General features: G+C 41.6%; 1 protein-coding gene across 2 annotated transcripts in view; it reads left to right on the top strand.

Moving 5' to 3' along the window:
• NTNG1 (netrin G1) overlaps window positions 1-15,365 on the top strand; it is a 385,394-nt gene extending 370,029 nt beyond the window's left edge. The window contains exon 6 of one of the 2 annotated variants that reach the window (XM_012648511.1): window positions 13,915-15,365. In XM_012648511.1, the coding sequence (XP_012503965.1) occupies window positions 13,915-14,153 (239 nt within the window). In that variant the 3' untranslated portion in view covers window positions 14,154-15,365. The remainder of the gene's footprint in view (window positions 1-13,914) is intronic. The other variant, XM_012648510.1, reaches the window with a different exon arrangement.
• Window positions 15,366-19,626: the final 4,261 nt, after the last annotated feature.

The raw sequence follows: 19,626 nt of genomic DNA, 5'->3' as shown, positions 1-19,626 counted from the left end.
ATTCTATCTACATTTTTATCTACGTCTGTATCTGTGTCTAGATCATCTTCCGTAAGGCGTCAAAGGCAGGACAGCATCTGAAGGCTGAAACAAAGAAACAGATCTTCATGGTGGGGGTTCTCCATGAGCAGGACCTTAAAGGATGGGTGGAGAGTTCAGGGAAGGACGGATCAGGAGCAGAGACACGACTCAGGGGCGAGCGAGCGGCAGTCCCGGGACAGGAGGGCAGCATGGACGGTGCTTTGAGGTCAGGAAGACCTCAGTGCTAGTCCCGCCTCTGCTGCTCAGCCACTGGCAGAGCTTGAGTAAGATCCACAGGTCTCCCATAAAATGGAAATAGTCATAATAATACCTATCTGCCAGATTATTGGAAATATTCAGTGAGATAAGTAAAATTTTCTGGCCTTTTAATTATAACTTGTTAATTTTAATTGCACGTGTGTGTGTGTGCGCAAGTAAGTATATTAGCCAGGAATAGAAAGGTTATGTTGCGCATAAAAGCACATGACGGAGAGAGTCTGATCACTTTCTGGGAGACTCTGACGACAGTGTTTTCCAGTTAGCAGTGGGAGCCACAGAAGTTATAAGTGACAGAACAAGTGAGAAGTATTGTGGAAACACTTTGTGAGGAAACTAAATCTGGCTACAGCATTTCTGTGTAATTTAATTCAGGGGAGATAGGGTCGGGATGGTATTTTATAAGTAGAAAGGACACAATGGATATGGAATATATGATCTTTTGCTATAAAATTCATCTATTCATTTACTCAAAAATACTCATATTCATTGAGTACAGTCTGTTACCAAGCACTGTTCTAGGCATTGCATATACAGCTACGAACAAAATAGTCAAAATCCTTATCTTCATGGAGCTTTTATTCTAGAATAACTCCTCAGTCATATAAAAGCACATATATTCAAAAAATAGAATAAGAAATGTCGAGGAAAGTGAAATGTGTTAGGATAAGATATTTTAAAAGCATGTCATGTGATTACCCTTTAAGGAGTCCACCCAAATCTTATTCATCGCTGCTTAATCTAACCCGGGTATGTCTTAGTCTGCTTCACAGAGAAGCTCTAGCATCTTTTCAATGTGTTTTAAATCATGTGCACGGCCTGCCAATCGTGTCCAAACCAATTCATAAATTTCTTCCTTTCTGCTGCTGGATCTGAAAGTCCCCAAAGGTGCGGCCTCCACACATTTCTTGCCAGACTCTGATTTTCGTCTCAGCAGCTCGCGTCTCTCCTGAGACAAAACAGCCTTGCTCTTCTCAGGAAAGCTGTAAAATGCCCTTCTGCATGTCTGCAATGACTTTATTTCCCCCTGTTTAGGTGACCCACTAAATGGATTTGTTCTTACTCAAACCCTCTTTTCTTTTTACCAATTAACAAAGGCTTCCTTTGGACATTAGGAAAGGACTCTGAGTCCCTCTTCCTTCTGCCTCATGTTTAAAGTTTAGTGTTATAAAAGTCGTGCTGCGCATAATTACTTGACATTGCTCATGAGCTTGTCTAAAATCCCTGCCTTTACTTAAACTTTTTCTTAAATAAAGGCTTTTGTTTTTCTCATCATTAAAGAAAATGAACAAACAGATCCTCTTTTCAACAGGTAAGCAGTTGTGTTTTTTTCATCTAAGGAATTGTAAAAGCGAAAGATGATTTTTTTTCAAATTGACAAGTATTTATTAAGCTAGAAATTACTAATGATAAAAATGAACTAGAAGACACAGGGGTATAGACTGTGTGAAGTTTCGTTATCTAATACGTGAACCCGTATTAGTTAACACCATCGCTGTGAGTCTGACCGTCTGTCTTTACCGTGGGACTTTGAGCAGTGCCCGGCACTTACAAGTCGCTGAATAATAATCACTGGGTTCAATGGTCTCTCACGTTCACAGCAGCCTGTGAAATGGGCTCTTTTACAGATGAAGAAATAGAGGCTCAGAAATTCAGGCTGCAGAGCCACGAGTGGTGATGTCACTATCTAAACCCATATTTTTAGACACCACCCCTGTAAACAATTATGTACTAAACTTTGTGGTTCAAATTTTGAGTGTCTCGAGAATTTGTAAATAGGAAAGGACAATGTGAGTTGCAATAATCAGCATCAACTTTATTGAAAATGTATGCTTATGATTTGTCTATAATTGTAACTTCTTTGTCCTTGTTTAACCTCGCTAAGGTATTTTAGAAAATTTAAATGTTTGGTTCCCAGTACAGTAGCAAATACATTTTTGAAAATTAGCAGTCATTTTTACTTGGAGTCAGGCATCCCTAAATGACTCCTGTCATCATTTTGCACATTCTCGTGATTCCATAATGTTGTTTTCTTCACCTTGAATTTATTGACACCAATTCGTTTTGCCTTGACATTGGCATTAACAGGGAAATGGCTTTGTTTCATCCTGACATTATAAAATCACCTCCCAAGACTTGGTTTGACATTGTCAGGAGGTGGTTGTGGTGACAGCAAGGCCACAGCAGACAAGAGTGAATTGCAGTGATTCCCAGGAAAAAAAAAATCATTAAGAAAAGTTACTGCTGTGTGATTTCAGTAGCTATTTTTCACACTTAAATATCCCTGCTGTTTAAAAATCCTAAGAGGGCTTAGACCATATTTAGAACACTCCTGCCAAGTATATATAGGAAAAATTAAGTCTCTAAGGAGACATTTGGCTATAGCTTGACAAACAGGAACCTCAAATTATATTTTAGCTTTACAAAGTACTCAAAGGCATTGAAATTCTGTCTTTAAAAAAAAACCATTCATTTGAATTAATGACACAATTATCTCCTTTCAGCCCCAGATACTTGCCTTTCTTAATACCAGATATCAAAGGCCTGTAGTATTTCTCTACCTCCTAGCCAGAATGGGGGATGTTGTACAAATTTGTCTTAAGCACTGCATGGGGCTGGATGGATTGCCTTTCACAGTTCCCGCATCATCTCAAAGAACACCGGTCTTCGTACTTGTGTTCTGCTGTGTCCCCGTAAGGGTCTCTCACCTCCGTCACGCTCCCCCGTAGAACCGCTCTGTCTGGATTTTCCTTCAGCCTGTGTTCCGAAGTTAACTAATGGCCTCCTCAATCAAAAAAAAAAGTTGCTAAGATCCATCAGGGCTTCAGGGCCATATCTTTTTCACCTTTATGTTACTCACGATGCCCAGACCATAATGCATTTGCTTAAAGAAAAATAAAGGGAATGGTTCTGATCTCTTATTTCAAAACACTGTCTGTCCTTGCTGCTTCTCCTCACCTCTCTACCCCTTACTTAGGTGTGCATTACATCATTGGAGGAAGAAGCCTCAACACAGGTCACCATTCTCTTCCCGTTAACTTTTTCCATTATAAAATCCTGTATGGGACCTTGTGACAAATCATGGTTTTCAACTTGAGCTGGAGTGTCAAAGCTGCTCAGCAATTTTTCCATGTGTTCCTGCTCAGCTTCCTCTTCCATTCTCTGCCAAATATTTCACCCCTCCCTGCAAGATCTCCCTTCAAGATCTACCTCACCTCTGCCTCCTCACGCTCAGCAGATAGCTTTATCTCCTACTTTCCGGAAACTATCAATAAAATTAAGCCATTCAGGAAAAATCCCTTCCACTTCCCATTCTCCGGCCTATGAACTTTGTGTCCATCTGTATCTATCTCCATCTACTTTCCTATGTAGCCAGCTCGCTAGCTACTAATAATAGATATATATCCATTATTTAGAAAGAGGCAGAAAACAAAAGACAGATTTTATTTACTTGTTTAACAAATATTTACTGAGCATCTCTTCAGTGCCAGAGACACTGGTCACATTTTGGTATAATTTATTCCAGTCTTTTTCCCAGGTTTATATTATTATATAGGTATATGTAGAGGCACATGTCTGTACTTATGGAGATCATACTGGATAAACATTTTGTATCTGCTTTTCCTCCTGACATAATGTCATGTACTTTGAAACAATGGTTTTTACCCTGATGTGTGTTGACATTGTATGTGAATATGCCTCCCCATGAATGCCATCTTTCACCTTGAGCTAAGAGTAGAGGTCATACCTTTTATTAAACTAGACAAGTGCATTTTCTGATACCTGGTGAGAAACTCTGTGATTTCGCAGCACCATTTTTATGAGCACCTTGCCTGTATCTGTTTCTGAAGGTGTTGACCTAAATAGGATTTCAATACATCATTAATGATCACTTTGGGAGAGGTGCCCAGCCTTCAGCTTGTAGTATTCTTAGTGAATTAATTCTTTCTCAACATCAGCAGAGGCATTTTTTTTTCAGGTTGCAAAAGCCAAAAACTTTAGGAGTGTCTCGTGCTCCTGTATTAGAGTCACCTGTCACCTCTTTCACACTAGCTGGGATATTGCAGACCATAGTTACAGCCTCTTTTGAGATGAATGGGGCTTTGTAATGATGCTTTAAGCAGTTTTTTCTTTGCTTGGAAAGGAGAAAGTATCACTCCCATAATAGGTGCTTTGATACTAGATGAATAAGAATAGAATGGCTGCTCCCTAAAGTCAGATTACATAGACGTTGCACTTGATTACCCATATGTGATTGATTGACCACCCACCCAACAGCTTCCACAGTGATCCCTGCGGTCCCTTCAGCTCTGCTCTTTGGTCTCAATATGCTGAAACCAGGTAGTCTGGATGCTGTCACATGGGGTCTTGCCAAAAGTACCACTGTCCCCAGATGAGTACAGACAGACAGGAGTGTAAGTCAAGAGCAGGAAAATAGGGGTGTTTCCATATGATAGCCCGCAGGTTTCAGTCTACCGTTTGCATCTGTACCTGCCTCCCCCCACCTTCGACAGTGCAAAGGGCAGAAGATGGGCTACGGAGCCGTGGAAGGAGGTCGATGGTCTCCAGCTCAGCCGCTCCCTGCTACTCGGGAAACACTCGTTATCATGTGCTCTGATTGATACGAGAGAATGCACATTGAATGAGAATATGAAAGCCACCTTCGAGGAAATGGGCGCTACCACTCGAGGCTGACCCTGCAGGCTTTGCGGAGTACACAGCAGCTGAATACAAATATACGAGAACTGTTTCGACCCCGCGCTCGCTCAAGATTCATATCCACAGAAGACGCACGGATGCTGTCTTTGAGGGAGGGCATTGCTTCCTTTTTCACTTCAAGCACCTTGAATTGGATAGGTAGTGATGAATTCATTATTCTAGCAGAGATTGGAATTAGCGCCTCACTCTTCCACCCTGAGCTTCTAGCACTGGGGGGATTGAGGAAGAAATTGAACTTTAACAAATATACTTAGGTTGTATTTTATATTTTTTGAGAGCACCTCCACATAATTCATCTTGAGGCTCCCAACAACTGCGAGGTGGGTAAACAGGACAAATGCTATTATCCCTGCTTTAGAAGTGAGGAAAGAGAGGCACAGCGAGGTTCAGTGATTTCCCCAAGTTCACGCAGCCCATTAACCACAGAGGTGGGGACTTGAATCACAAGATCTGCACCTAATTCTCTGCATACCACCTCATACTTTTAGTACACATGAAGGGAAGAATTGTCCTTGTTCCACGGGGCACCAGCTAAGACAGGCAGGCAAAACAGATCAAACAGAAACAGTCACCCGAGTCACCACCAAGGACTCAGTATTACAGCAGGCCAACAGACATCGTGTATTTGGTCAAAAAGAGGAGAGATCCCTAACTCTTTGCCTTTAAAATGCTACAGTTTCCACTAAAAATATTCATGAAAATCATAAAACTCGCAACAACTTCAGAAATACCAACTTCAAACCCTCCCCCTAACTTGTAGGTGTCATTAGAATGCAAGGCCCCTCCCGCCACCTGTGCAGCTCCGTTGTCCATCTGGCTCGTCACAATCGCCCCTGTCCCGAGCAGGGCCTGGCTGGATGAGGGAGGGCTGCAGGGACGGCTGTCACTGTGTGGTTTCATGATGTGTCTGAGGCCTTGACAGCAGAGGGCCCGCTAGGTAGCACTAGGACTCAGGTTTTCTGACTCTTAGCCGATGTTTTTTTCTCCGCAGCATGCCACCTCTCATGGCCAGACCATAAGTGAGGGAAAAAGGGGGGAAGCAGTTAGCATACCTAACTTCCAGAAAAAAAAAAGGTGATTAGATAACAGTCTGTAAAGTTTCTTCCATACCCCAGGAGCTAACCTGTGGCTTCAGTTTTGTATCTCCCATCTCACAACTTGGTAAAATAGCCGCAAAGGCTGCATAAATGGGTCATAATCAGAGCTCTTCAGCTCCCTGCCACAAACTCTGAAATGCCTAAATCAGACCTGAATGTAGCACACATACCTTTGTTATTAGCCTGTTTGGTGGAGGTTATTCACTCTTTGACGTTTCTTTGAAAAGGATGGGCACAATTTGGAACATCTTTCCTGCAGCACTCCTGGGCTCGTTTCAGAGGGTGAAGGCAGAGGTCACTTTATTAATACAACCATCAAGGAAAACTGCCATGGCAACACATTGCATCGATTCCTTGAAGTGCAGGAGACAAAGCCAAAAAGAGAAACTTTCAAGTCTATAAATACAGACCAAGCACTGCTCAAGCACAGCAGCTCACTGACAGGACGAGCCTAAATGGATAGCTTTGAACGAAACCCAAACAGAGAAAAGAAAACTTTCCTTTGGTAATGTAATGGATCGTGGTGACCACATAGGAATAAGTGACCCTTCCGCTCATAAAAGAAAAAGAGAGAATAGCACAAGTAGCAACACTTAAGTTCTGACTGGTGCCCTCTTTGAACGTAAGGGATCCATCCCCAGGTTCGTTTCCACCTACCTGCCAGAAAGGACGAATAGAGGGGAAAGGAATCAAGGCCTCATAATTCACATTTTAACAATAGATTGCAGTTTGAGAAGAGGAAATGTGTGTGGCAATTGAGAAACCCACCAAAAAAAATTAAAGAATTGAATAGTTTAGCTACATCCTTGTGACTCTCTTTGTCCAAGGTGTGAGAAAGATAGAGGTGAGAGAGGAGGGAACACTGCTCTACCCTGTTCTTTCACCGTGGAAATGCTAAATGTTTTTATAAACTCATAGCAATTGTGAGAGTTTATTTTTCTGCTATTGTGGCTTGCTTACTGAAGCTGTGATCAGAAATATTATAACACCTTGCCAACTTCAGCCTTTCCACCAGGATACCACACTTTATCTTTTGGCCACATAGCTCTGTTTAAGTCTAACATTAATACTGTAACCTCATCTGACAAAGTCCACAGATTATCTTGGTGACCCCATTTGAAAGCATTCCTAATATCAAAACATCAGGGGATTAAATGGTGTGATATTGGACACACCATAAATGAATTATTTTTATCAATAGTAAAAGGAATCCTTTAGAATATAATCAAGCTATTACCAAAGCAGTATCAGTTTTTTCCTATATCTAAGGATCATAGTTTATCATAACAAAAAGAATCATGTCTAGCAAATAACTATTTGCATCCAGTACTGGATCAAGTGTTATACAAGGGATATAAAAATAAATCTTCCTGTTTACTGAGCTAGGGCACTCCTAGACTGTCAATAACAATAAAGAGAGAGTTGGGATATGCTTAAAATAAATACATGCATAGACTATGTTTAGAGTTTTCAGGTTGAGACAAACCCACGGAGAAGAGCAGCAAGTAAAGGGAGTGATAACTGAAAGATTCATGTTGGGTAGAAATCACCACTTGGATCTTTAATCTGCAACTACACACAGAATGAAATGGAGATAATGCCATGATTGTAAATGGGTGTTTACCCTCATGTCTGTTCTGTCAACTGGTGGTGGATGTCCAGAACCTTGTGTTAAGAAGGATTGTGAAGTTCAGTGCAAGATAGTGCCATGATTAAGTAGCTATATTTCTGTTTCAGCCCATTTCGTGCTACTATAACAGAATCCCACAGGCTGGGTAATTAATAATGAATGATAATTTATTGACTCATAGTTCTGGAGGCTGGAAGTCCAAGATCAAGAGGCTGGCATCTTGAAAGGGCCTTCTTGCTGCATCATAACACGGTGGAAGGCATCACATAGTGGAAGGGCAGAGAGAAAGAGACAGAGACAGACACAGGGCAAGATAGAGAGAGAGAGATTGCAAGAAGGAGTGAACACACTCCCACGATAACAAAACCATTGCCAGGATAATGGCATTAGTCTATTCATGAGGGAAGAGCCCTCATAACCTAAACACCTCTTAAATCTTCTTAATACTGTTACAATGGCAACTCAATTTCAACATGAGTTTTGGAGAGTACACTATTCAAACCACAGCAGCCTCCTATGTACGGGAAATGACAGTATGGATGCGAACATACTTGCCATTTCCAGCCTGGACCTTTGACATTTCTGGTTATACTTTCCTCATGAGCCCTGCTAGAATGTAATAGGACTGTAGAAGATTTAACATTTGATGCTATCAACAAAGACCTCTGCCTGGTCACAGTGTGGTATAACAGCGGAGCAGTTAGCAGACACAATTGAAAATCTACTGAGCAACTACAGAAGAGTCATTTCATGTCTCCCTGGTAAGTGGAGAACTCAGCCATGTCTCGAGGAGCACAGAATGTGACACCGTACAACACCATTTACAACATTTCTCCTGACTGTTCTTTTCTCTGTGAAGAGCAGTAATCTGAGAATCAGGAGACCTAGATTCTGGTTCTAGTTCTACCCCAAATTGCTTTCAGTTTCCTCATCTCAAGCTTGTCTAGATAGTTTCTTAAGTTTTCTGCAAGCTCAGATTTAACTGTTCCTTGTGAGAGCAAAGAAGAACAAATGACAAGGATGTCTTTTGTTCCTCTTAATTTTTCATTGTGAGCAATACCAAAGGGTCTGGCTTAGATCCCAATCTTCTGCATTTATTCCCCCAAGAAGATAATCAATCCACACTTATATTTCCTCTTCAAGTACTTATATTTGCCTCTAATTCCCATGGCTCTGCACCTGAAAACTCACTGTCTCTCTAGAAATGCCAAGGCTTCTTCATTCTCCTTTCCCTAGCATACACTGTGGACAACTGCTCATCTTCATTGCTGTGGCTGACACCCTCATCCAGGCCTTCATCCTTTTACCTTTAACATTAATTGAGGAGTAATTCTTTGTCGCGAGGGCTGTCCTGTACGTTGCAGGATGTCAACAGCATCCCTGGCCTCTAGGGGCCAGTAGCATGTCCTCTCTGCCCAATTGTGACAACCAAATTTCTACAGACCAATTTCTATAGACATTGTCAGATATCCCATGGGAGGCAAATGATCCAATCTTGAGAACCTCTACTTTAGACTGACATCCAAAGACCTCCATTAAATGTTAATTCCTCAAAATTTATCAATCCTTTTAAAAATTATTCCAAAATCCCTTATGTTAGCTTCCATCAAGAACATGCAATGTTTATTGTGCATGTTTCCCTTGCCCGAGTCAAGGTACCCTTCTTCTCATACTCTTCTGGTCTATCTGTTTATTCCTAGATACAGTCACACACAGCAGGAAAACTTCTATGATTAATTTCATACCCTCATATTATCACTGCAGTTTGTTGACACCATTTCTTCTCAGCATCCTTTGTGGTCTTTCTTTCTCTTCCTGTGGCTGATATTCCTCAGTGTTCTGTCTGTGGTCATCATTTTTACTAGGCCTGCATTCTCCCAGGATGTGGTCTTCTAATCTTTCTGCCTCATCTTTTGTAACAATGACCATCATCACCCCTGCTCCGGATTTATATCTCCAGGATGACCTATCTCCTGAACCAGTATGTAGTTTTTCCAACTAATGGCAAAACACTTACAAAAGAAACTACAGACCTCTCGAAGTCAGTATGTCCAAAAAAAGTTTATTTTCTCTCCTGACTGAACTCTTCCTCCTATCTTCTTTTCTCAATAAATTTATTTATGATGCATCCAAATACCCTAAACAGGAACCTTAGAATCTCTCTTACCCATTCATACAACCTGTCTCCAAATCTGTTCCCTCCTTCCTCCCCATTGTTCTTACTCAGCCCAAGCCCATTTTGTTGAAGTTTCTGGTCCCCTTGCCTTTAGTGTATACTTTTTCTGGTCCAGCCTTACCTTTGTTTTCCCTTTAAAACACCACCCTGTTCATAAATGTTTGACAGCTTCCCACTGCCTATTATCTAAACTCCCCCGTGTGTGCGTGGAAGCTTCGCAGCCAGGCTACACCTGCCTTCCTAGTCTCTGCACACGGGCACCCTCTGCGCGTCCAGCGTTCCAGCCACTCCAGTCCGTTCATTACTCACTAACCTTCCCGTGCGTCTGTCAGTCAGGCTCCAGTCAGAAAACTAAAACCGTGCTAGGTATTTCAACAGGGATAATTTATTAAAAGAAATGGCTAACCAGGTGTTTGAGAATTTAAAAATGAGAGCAAGACACTGAAGTATTGATAACTCAGAGATAGTTTACTATGTAATCAGAAAGCAGCTATCATTCTGGGGCTGAGGGATTACAGGAAAGAGGATGAGTTATCAGAAACTAAAAGTTTGGGCGAGAGATGCCACAGACCTGGGACCTGCATCTCTGAGGAAGGGTAACGCCTGGCTACTGTTATTATATATAAAACCTCCGAGATGCTGAGCAGAGGCTCCTTGGAGCTGAGGCTCAAATCTCTAGGGAAGGGAGGCTCCCAGGCCGGTGCAGGAACCTCTAAGAGTAAGGTGAAGCTGGTTCTGAATAAAGCTGAGCACTGCAACCAAATGCTGATGTCGGGATGAAGAGCCATTACTGAAGGTGTAATGGGAGGAAGAGCCATCAAGCGAGATGAAGAAAACAGGCTCTCCATTCCGCCTACCTTCTCTGCTCCCTCTAGTGCTCCCTGTTGGTAGAATCCGGCAGACAACTTGCAGGGTTCTGGCCTCAACATCAGAAGGGTCGATTGCTTAGTAACGAACACAGTGCACTCCTTGCCTTTCCTCACACGGTTTCCCCATTTATAATGCTGTTTCAACCAATATCTGCCTGATGCATGCCTTTGTTCAAATACAATTTCTTTTCTATAATCTTTCCTAATCTTCCCAAAAGTAATTATTTACACCAGCATTTGAGTTCCCCTACCAGTTTGCAAATGATTCCTTTGTAGTCTTTTTATATTGCATTATAATGTGTGTTTGTTTATTTTCTACCAAACCATGAACTCCTTTAGGGCAGTTAGAGTTACAACCATAAAATCTAGCAGGGTGCCTGGCATGAAACAGATGTTGGTTGAGCTGGATGTAATCGATAAGGGCATTTTAATGAAATTAATATTAGATCGTTTCTTGTAGATATGCTATCTTCCCAAGCAGATTTGTACTTCATAAGAGCAAGATCATGCTTTATATTTCTTTTATTTTCTTCATGGTGTTTAGTACAAGGTTTTATATGCTGAAGAAGAGCTCAATGATATTTGTTAGCCACCTAGTTTGTTCATTAACCACCACAATTTTGGTTCAAAACGACATGAAGATGGAGCATGAGTTTGTGAACAGAAGGTAAGATCTATAGTTAGGTTTCGATGTGATTCCAACAGTCAGAGAGCACTGTGCATATGGTAAAGTTCTGTTTTTGTTAGAGGAATAGCACAATCAAGAGACCAAATGTAATGTGTTTATAGTGAATTCTAGAGTAATGAAGTGTATTTTCAGTTTCATTTTTTTCTATTTATCTCTTACAGAAAATATATTCCCCCCCAATCCATGATATTATTAATATCATGGGCTACGTCTGTTTCTAGTATATTTATTAAATTTCTGACAACTATCAAAATCCACTAGTAATTATTTAAATGTAGGAAAGATATTGAATTTTAACTTAATCACCAGCTTCTTGAAAAAAAGAAACCTCTGTTCAACAACTGATTTACATTCAGGTGCTGGAAGAAGAAAAATAGCTTTTTTTTTTTTTTTAAAGGGGAGTGATATTTAATTAACTATTGATTTCTTCTCAATTATTCAAGGCAAGCAATTATCGATATTGATGGAACAGATATTTCCCTACTTTTAGTGCCCAAATGAAAGGAAATATCCCATTCAGCAATCTGCTTCCTGGAACAAGAAATGCTGAGAATCTTTAACTTTAAATGGAAACAGTTATTTGGATCTGTTTATTCCACGTTGCCCCAATTAAACAGATTATTTCTTGAGGTGTAAGCAAAACAAAACCCTGAAAACCTATGTATGGCTTTCCAAATTAACCACAGCCAAAAAACAAGGGCTTTTGTCAGCTTTGACCGTGAGGCTAACCACTCTACACTTGTGGACTTTGCTTTACAGCTACAGATCTTGACATTTTTAACTGTGACTCATACAATACTATAATTTGGATCTAATATTCATGATTTCTAAGCCACCCAATAAGAGATAGCTTAAATAATCATTAGAACCTATGGAACACTGCCTCGTATATCAATATTTTGAGCCTGAAGGATTTAGTAGGCCTTAGTAGTCACTCCTGACATTTACAGACAGCAAATGTGGATGCATTTGAAAATTATACCAATACACTGTGCAACTGTGTTAGAGGTCACCCAGGAAATGTTGAAGAAGGTGGTAAGACAGCGCCCTGTTTAGGGCACTTGGTTATTAACCCTGTGGGTATCCACCAGTATCTTTCCTCAGCTCATTTGTACACAGAGCATTAGCATGTTTGTGTGTACGAAGTCTCTCTTGAAGGTGACATGACTATTGAACACGATTAATGGACAAGGAAACATTCTCTATTGAGTTACTACTTAGAGGGTGTTTTTTTAATACTTTGCACTTAATAGTAACATTAGGTGTGTGTATGAGTGTGTGTGTGTTTAATTCATGTGGCATCCCTGGGGAAATCTGACCATGACATTTTTTTAAAAATGAAAAATGTTATAATTTAAGAAAAGCTACTTTTTCTGCTCTGCCCCCCACCCCCATTCCAAAGTGGTTCTATATGTTAAGTGCTTAAGCAGCATATGTTGCTGGGAAGAGTTCTTGGCTCTTTTACTCTTTGTTGTTGTTTTAATTTCCCTGGGTTCTATTTAACATTCTGCTAAATCAGTGAAACCTTGATTATCTAAAAGAATAGGAGACATGGAATTAATGAGGATGGCCAGAATTTGGAAGAAATAAGAAATTATTAGAGGCGAAAGCTGCATGACAGGAGCCATGGCTGAATTTTAGACTCTGGTATTGCTTGATTATTCAAACCGATTCTATTAATTGATGGACATAATGACATTTTGATAATCAGGGTTTCACCATGGCATTTATTACTACTCCTCGAAATCAAGGTAACCTTGGGCTCTCCTTCCCATATTTACAAGGTGATAAAAATCCCTAATAGGCTGTCAGGCACAAATGTGACTGTTTTCCTCACACTCCTCCCATGAAACAAGCTTTCTCTCTTCCCACCTGGCTGCTGCCTGGCTGGAGCATGCTACTTTTCCCACATCTCAACCCCTCCACCCTCCCGCCTCCCTGTGGGCTGTCTTCATGCATGCAGGGCTGGAATCACGCGGGGGAGAAAATGGCCCACTCCTTTTGGAAGTTCTTGGCCATTTTAGCAACACCGCTTTGCATTTTAAATACCATTCATCTGACTTCAAAGCTCTGCGTTCCTGTATCAGGCACTTGTCCTTTAAAAACCCAGGAGGTCACAACAGGTCCCAGTTCCATGGAGTGAAGATACTGCCAAACCAGGAGTATGGCATCACTTTGTATTTGATAGCGTGAAATGGACAATGGTAACATCGAAATTGCAGCAGGAAATCTATACGAAAAGGACTAATATGATAAAAACAAAGGCAGCGAACCACATTTGTTTGGAAACTGGAGTCACAGGCTTCGTTTGTGGGGGGAGGGGGAGCACAAGATCAATAGAGATTTTTTTAAAGCTGAAAACATGATGTACCAGATGAACTTAAATTGATTCTGCTTCTCCTCCCCGCGCCCACCCCACCCTCCCCCTCATTCTGCAGCGAACGTCTGCGACAACGAGCTCCTGCACTGCCAGAACGGAGGGACCTGCCACAACAACGTGCGCTGCCTGTGCCCGGCCGCATACACGGGCATCCTCTGCGAGAAGCTGCGGTGCGAGGAGGCCGGCAGCTGCGGCCCCGGCTCCGGCCAGGGCGCGCCCCCTGGCGGCTGCCCCGCGCTGCTGCTGCTGCCGCTGCTGCCCGCGCTGCTGGGGACGGCCGGCGCCCCGGGGCTCTAGCTTCGCGTCCAGCCACCGGACAGGCCCGTGCCGCGGGGAAGCAAACACAGCCCGAGCATTTGCTACTAACACAGGAAACATACACACGCAGACAGCCCCAGTCACACAGTGTACAAACTAAGAAGGCCTAGCCGCACTAAGCCATATTTACCAGCCGTGGACAGCACATCCGAGTCAAGACTGTTAATTCTCTGACTCCAGAGGAGTTGGCAGCTGTTGATATTATCACTGCAAATCACATTGCCAGCTGCAGAGCATATTGTGGATTGCAAAGGCTGTGACAGCCCCCCAAACAGGAAAGACAAAAAACAAACAAATCAACCAACCTAAAAACATTTGCTACTCTAGGTGGTGCACCCTCGTACCACTCTGCCCAGTGTGTGGACCGACCAAATAGCACTCTTCGCTGTCAGGTGCATTGTGGGCATAAGGAAACTGTTACAAGCTGCCATATTGGCCTGCTTCAGCCCCCGAACCCCTTCCAACCTGTGCTTTAGTGAACGTTGCTCTGTAACCCTTGTTGGTTGAAAGATTTCTTTGTCTGACGTTAGTGATGCACACGTGTAACAGCCCCCTCCAGAAGCGCAAGCCAGTCATAGCCCCGTATATCCTAGCGGCACTGAGCCCCCAGTGCGAGCACACACCCACTACACAAGAGTGGCCACAGGAAAAAAGAAAGTGTATCTATCCTTTTGTATTCAAATGAAGTTATTTTTCTTGAAATACTGTAATATGTAGATTTTTTGTATTATTGCCGATTTGTGTTACCAGACAATCTGTTAATGTATCTAATTCAAATCAGCAAAGACTGACATTTTATTTTGTCCTCTTTTGTTCTGTTTTGTTTCATTGTGCAGAGATTTCTCTGTAAGGGCAACGAACGTGCTGGCATCAAAGAATATCAGTTTACATATATAACAAGTGTAATAAGATTCCACCAAAGGACATTCTAAATGTTTTCTTGTTGCTTTAACACTGGAAGATTTAAAGAATAAAAATTCCTGCATAAACGATTTCAGGAATTTGTATTGCAATTTCTTAAGATGAAAGGAGCAGCCACCAAGCAGTTTCACACTCACTTTACTGATTTCGGTGTGGACTGAATACATTCAGCTGACGAATTTGGTACCCAGGAAGATGGATTGATGTTCACTAGCTTGGACAACTTCTGCAAAATATGAGACTATTTCTACTCGGGAAAAATTACAACAGAAAAAAAATCTAAGTGATTGCCAAGATTATGCCAAAGCCTGTTGGCAGAGTACTAAGAGACTTTTATTTTTAAGTCATGCTATTTTCACAGATTGATGGTGATCATGTGACTCTAGGGATGCTGATCTATGTATCTTCCCAAATACAGTGTTTACATGGAGTGTCATAAGAGGCAACCTGGGGAACCAGGAAAGTAGCAGGGAAACCGAGTCATTAGCAATTTGACTTTGACTATATTCAGACTAAGTATTTATAGGAAATATCAAAATACACAGCAGCAAATAGACATAACTGCTGTTCCTGAGAATAAAGTTTGTTTTAAGTACTGCCCAAGGTGTAATAAATTCTTGTTTCTGCCTTTTATTAGGCCAATTACTGTGCAAGACAGCAAGGGGAGGCAGGTGGGGCAGAACCACTACCAAGTTTCAAAGAGGCTAACACAGTGTGTATTTCATTCCCAGCACGCTGCCGTCCTACAGGTTACAAATGTGTTTGCCGCAGCATCGCCTGGAATCAAACACAATTATCAGTCCAAGCCAGAGTCTTAAAGACAATGAAGTTCTACATGACTTGGTAGAACAATAACCTATGATAGTCACAGGTCGCAAGGCTAGTTCCAGTCTGCATTCTTCACCCTGCTGCCACTCCTTGCTGAAACAGGGGAGGGGGCGCCGAAATGTCTCCTGATAAATAACCTGGGAAAAAGCTAGATGAGGGAACAGAATGTCTCATTGGTTTTGTTCCCAGAAAAGCCAATTCAAAGAAGGCAATAAAAGGTAAACAGGTAATGCCTGTGCCGCCTGCCACCCCACGACTAAGTCTATTGAATGTTTGTTATTCAAACCAACAGTCTCTTTAGATGTGAGAAATAAGAAAAGATGGAAATAAATTAGAGCTTTGGCTTAGTGCCAGAGTGGCCAACCAGAAACTGGAGATTTACTCTGGAAGTATAAATAGAAAATTACGTTTCAGGCTCACCAAAGAATACACGTGAAAATTCTGATAACATAGGGAGTTAGAGATGACTTACAATGAGGTGGATTTCTAATATTAAAATTGGAGTTTAAGTTATCCTATAGTTTATTAGCACAAACCAAAGGCAGCCCGTGCTATTCCTGGCACCGACGCACTTTCTCGCTACTCACGCATGCCTTCGCCACAGTGCTCAGGAATCAGACACTGCGCATTCCAGTATGTGGGATTCCATAAGCTCATTCTTTAATGAAGGCCTGATCTAAATCAATTCATCTGCATTTTATCTTTATGAGGCTGTAAGAATCTAAAGTGATGAGGAATATCTTGCGTTCAGTGTATTTAGACATAGTTTTCTGAATTTCCTGAAGTGATGTGATCTGCTTTTAATAAAAATCCACTTTTAGGTATACAACAAATGGAAATGAAATGTTCTTTTCAATCTGGATTCTCAAGTTCTTCTAAAGGGCCTATTCCTTTGAAGAAACCCCAACTCGGCTGACTGTATTCACCTGCTGCTTTCCAGCCTTCTTACAAAGCTAGTTTCATCTACAGTGTTCCGTCCTCGGTACAGGAGTGGGCTGAGAAGGGGGTACTCAGCTGTTCATACATTTGAGGTCCTAATACCTGTTCTTTTTTCTACTTGGCTATATCCCTAAAGGTGTTTAATATAATCTTGCATACGAGTTAATCTATCAACTTTTCCATAAAGTAAAAATATAATTCCCCCAACAATGCTATTGATGAGCATAAAATTTCAAACAATGGGACAAAGGTTCAGCTATCTAGAAAGCGTTGCTATTTATAGGAAAGCAGTAGACGTGGCCTGCTGTGCTGTGGAAGGATTTATTTCTGACCCTGTACGCAGCCTAGAGGAAGAACTTCCGTCCAGCAAAGAGGGACTCTCACTTGGGCCCATTCTGACCCTCCTCCAGCTTTGTCTCAGATGCCAGGAACCTGGAGTTCCCCATTCCGATGTGCTTCCCCCACTTGGAGGGCACGTGTGAGCCTCCTCTGGGGGGCCAAAGTCCTGACAGCAGGCTGCATCGAGAGTGCACATCCCTGGGCTCTCGGGTGGCAGAGGGTGCCCCTGTGTGGGTGGATTAATCCCTGGGGCCTGGAGTGTTCTCTGGGGAATTCCCACATGCGCAAGGAGAAGCTCCTTGCAGTGAAAACCAGAGTGCATGGAAAAGAGGAGGGCGAGGGGCAGGAAGGAGACAGACAAGGGCTACCTCCAGGCCAGGGCCAGGACAGTCTGAGCAGTCTAAGGATTCTAAATCTATGCCTGGGCTTCCGATTGTTATGAAAGCATATGTGTCAAAGTAGCGGGGTGGGATATATTTTATTTAACACTTTGTTAGCTTGATATATAATTTTTAAATACTTACACATAAGGCGTGTGGGCCTCCGTTGGTGCTTTTGCCCTGGGCCCTGTAAACGTGGCGTGGATCTGCCTCAGGTACCCTTGAGTCCAATCCCTATGCTGGTGCAAATCGCTCACCTGGTAACAAAGAGAAAGGTCCAGGTTGAAAGAAGGTGTCTGCTCCATAGTTCAACTGTCCCTGCAGTTAATGCTCACCTCACCCTTTCTTGGACCTGTGGCCTTACTGGAGTATAAGAAATTTGGGATGAATTGGGATCAGCTGTGAGGAAATCCGGACCTCAAATCTTTTGTTCCATCCCCTTCACCCTCTGCCATCCAGGATTTTTGGGTTGTAAAGACCCCGTATTCTGCAATGGGATGCTCTGTGCCATACAGGTGATGGGTCGTTGTACTTCACCTACTGCTGAATTCTAAATAGAACACCTATTTAAGAGTTTCTCTGCTCACGAGATTGAACAGGACATGTGGGTACCAGGTGCTCTGTATGTTCATTATGAACTCTACAGGCATTCACCATCGGGTGTGATTCAGAGCTCAGCTTCAAGGATCTGAACTAGATCGAGTTCCTTGCCTACCATTTGTATCCCAGCTTCAGTTGATAAGGATGGGAGGGCAATGGTGGCAGCGACCAAACTGCGTCTTAGAGCGATATGAGTGACCAGGTTTGTTTGTTCACTTATAGGAAATCCAACTGGACAGTCTTAATATACAGGACTGAGAAATACAAACAAGGCGCACCCTCGGGGTTCCGATTCAAGTATCTGGTCCTGCACAACTCTTTCTTTGCCTCGGGAAATAAAATCTCGATTCTAACCAATTTTGTTTCTAGGAAATATCGAATGCTCATATGACAAATATTCTGTCAGTTCTGACCATTTCCATATAGGATGATTTTTCACTTTTAACTAACTGTATTTTTATTTTGTTACACTAAGAGTAGCTTTTTCCTTAAGTTACCTAAAACAAATGCTGACAAATTCCCAGCATAAACTGCACATAAACATATCATTAATATGATGTCAGAAAGAATTAATAATGTCAACCATCATATTTTGAATGTTCACCAATAATCCTAGAAACATAGTGAACTTTTACTCTTCACAACACCTGGTAAGGCATGACTCACATATTACCATCTTCATTTTACATCTGAATAATCAAATAACTAAGAAACAGAAATCGTATAAATTGTACTATTGCATTTAACTAGGAATGAGAAAATAACATCTGTGAAAAGCTCATAATAATACTGAATAAAATTCAGTTACTTGAGATCTATTATGGCAGAAAAATTCTGCCCCTAATACATTTTTAGAGCCGGTCCTGAAACAAGTCTAGCAGAAAGACTGAAATGATTTTAGGGGCTGTTTAGATTTAAATAGTTGAGCATTTAATAAATGCTGGAATCCCCCTCTGCCATCTTCCATCATCCGAAAGCCGTTTTTAATTGATAGATGAATTAAAATGGAGTGGTAACGTTTAAAATTATGTGATGTTTTTATTAACCTGAAATGATAGCTGGTAAAATGGGCCATTATTCTGCAAAACCTAATTATGTTAACGCTAAAGATTTAGCTAGGCTGGCTGAAGCAAACTGCAGAGGATACAAAGTAAAAATAATCCCCATTTTCTTAATTTAGTCCCATTTTTTCAGAGGCGTAACTTTTAACTATTATTTAACTAGTGAACTATGAATTTCATGAGGAAGAAATTGAGGAAAGAGAAAAATAATTACTACCCCTCCTACCTCTGTCTGAACAGATTCTGAAATTCCTGCATGGCAAGAATGTGTCAAGTTACGTGAAAGACATAACGTACTGTGGTTGTATCCTCCAGCCTCCCTGATAGTACTACATTACAGCTTTTCTCTTACAAGAGGCAGTCATTCTAATCTAATAAAAGAAG

The sequence above is a fragment of the Propithecus coquereli genome, unplaced genomic scaffold (genome assembly GCF_000956105.1).
Source record: "Propithecus coquereli isolate 6110/MARCELLA unplaced genomic scaffold, Pcoq_1.0 Scaffold289, whole genome shotgun sequence".
NCBI lineage: Eukaryota > Metazoa > Chordata > Mammalia > Primates > Indriidae > Propithecus > Propithecus coquereli.
Note: the sequence above shows the minus strand (reverse complement) of the source record. Positions and strands in the feature narration are given on the sequence as shown.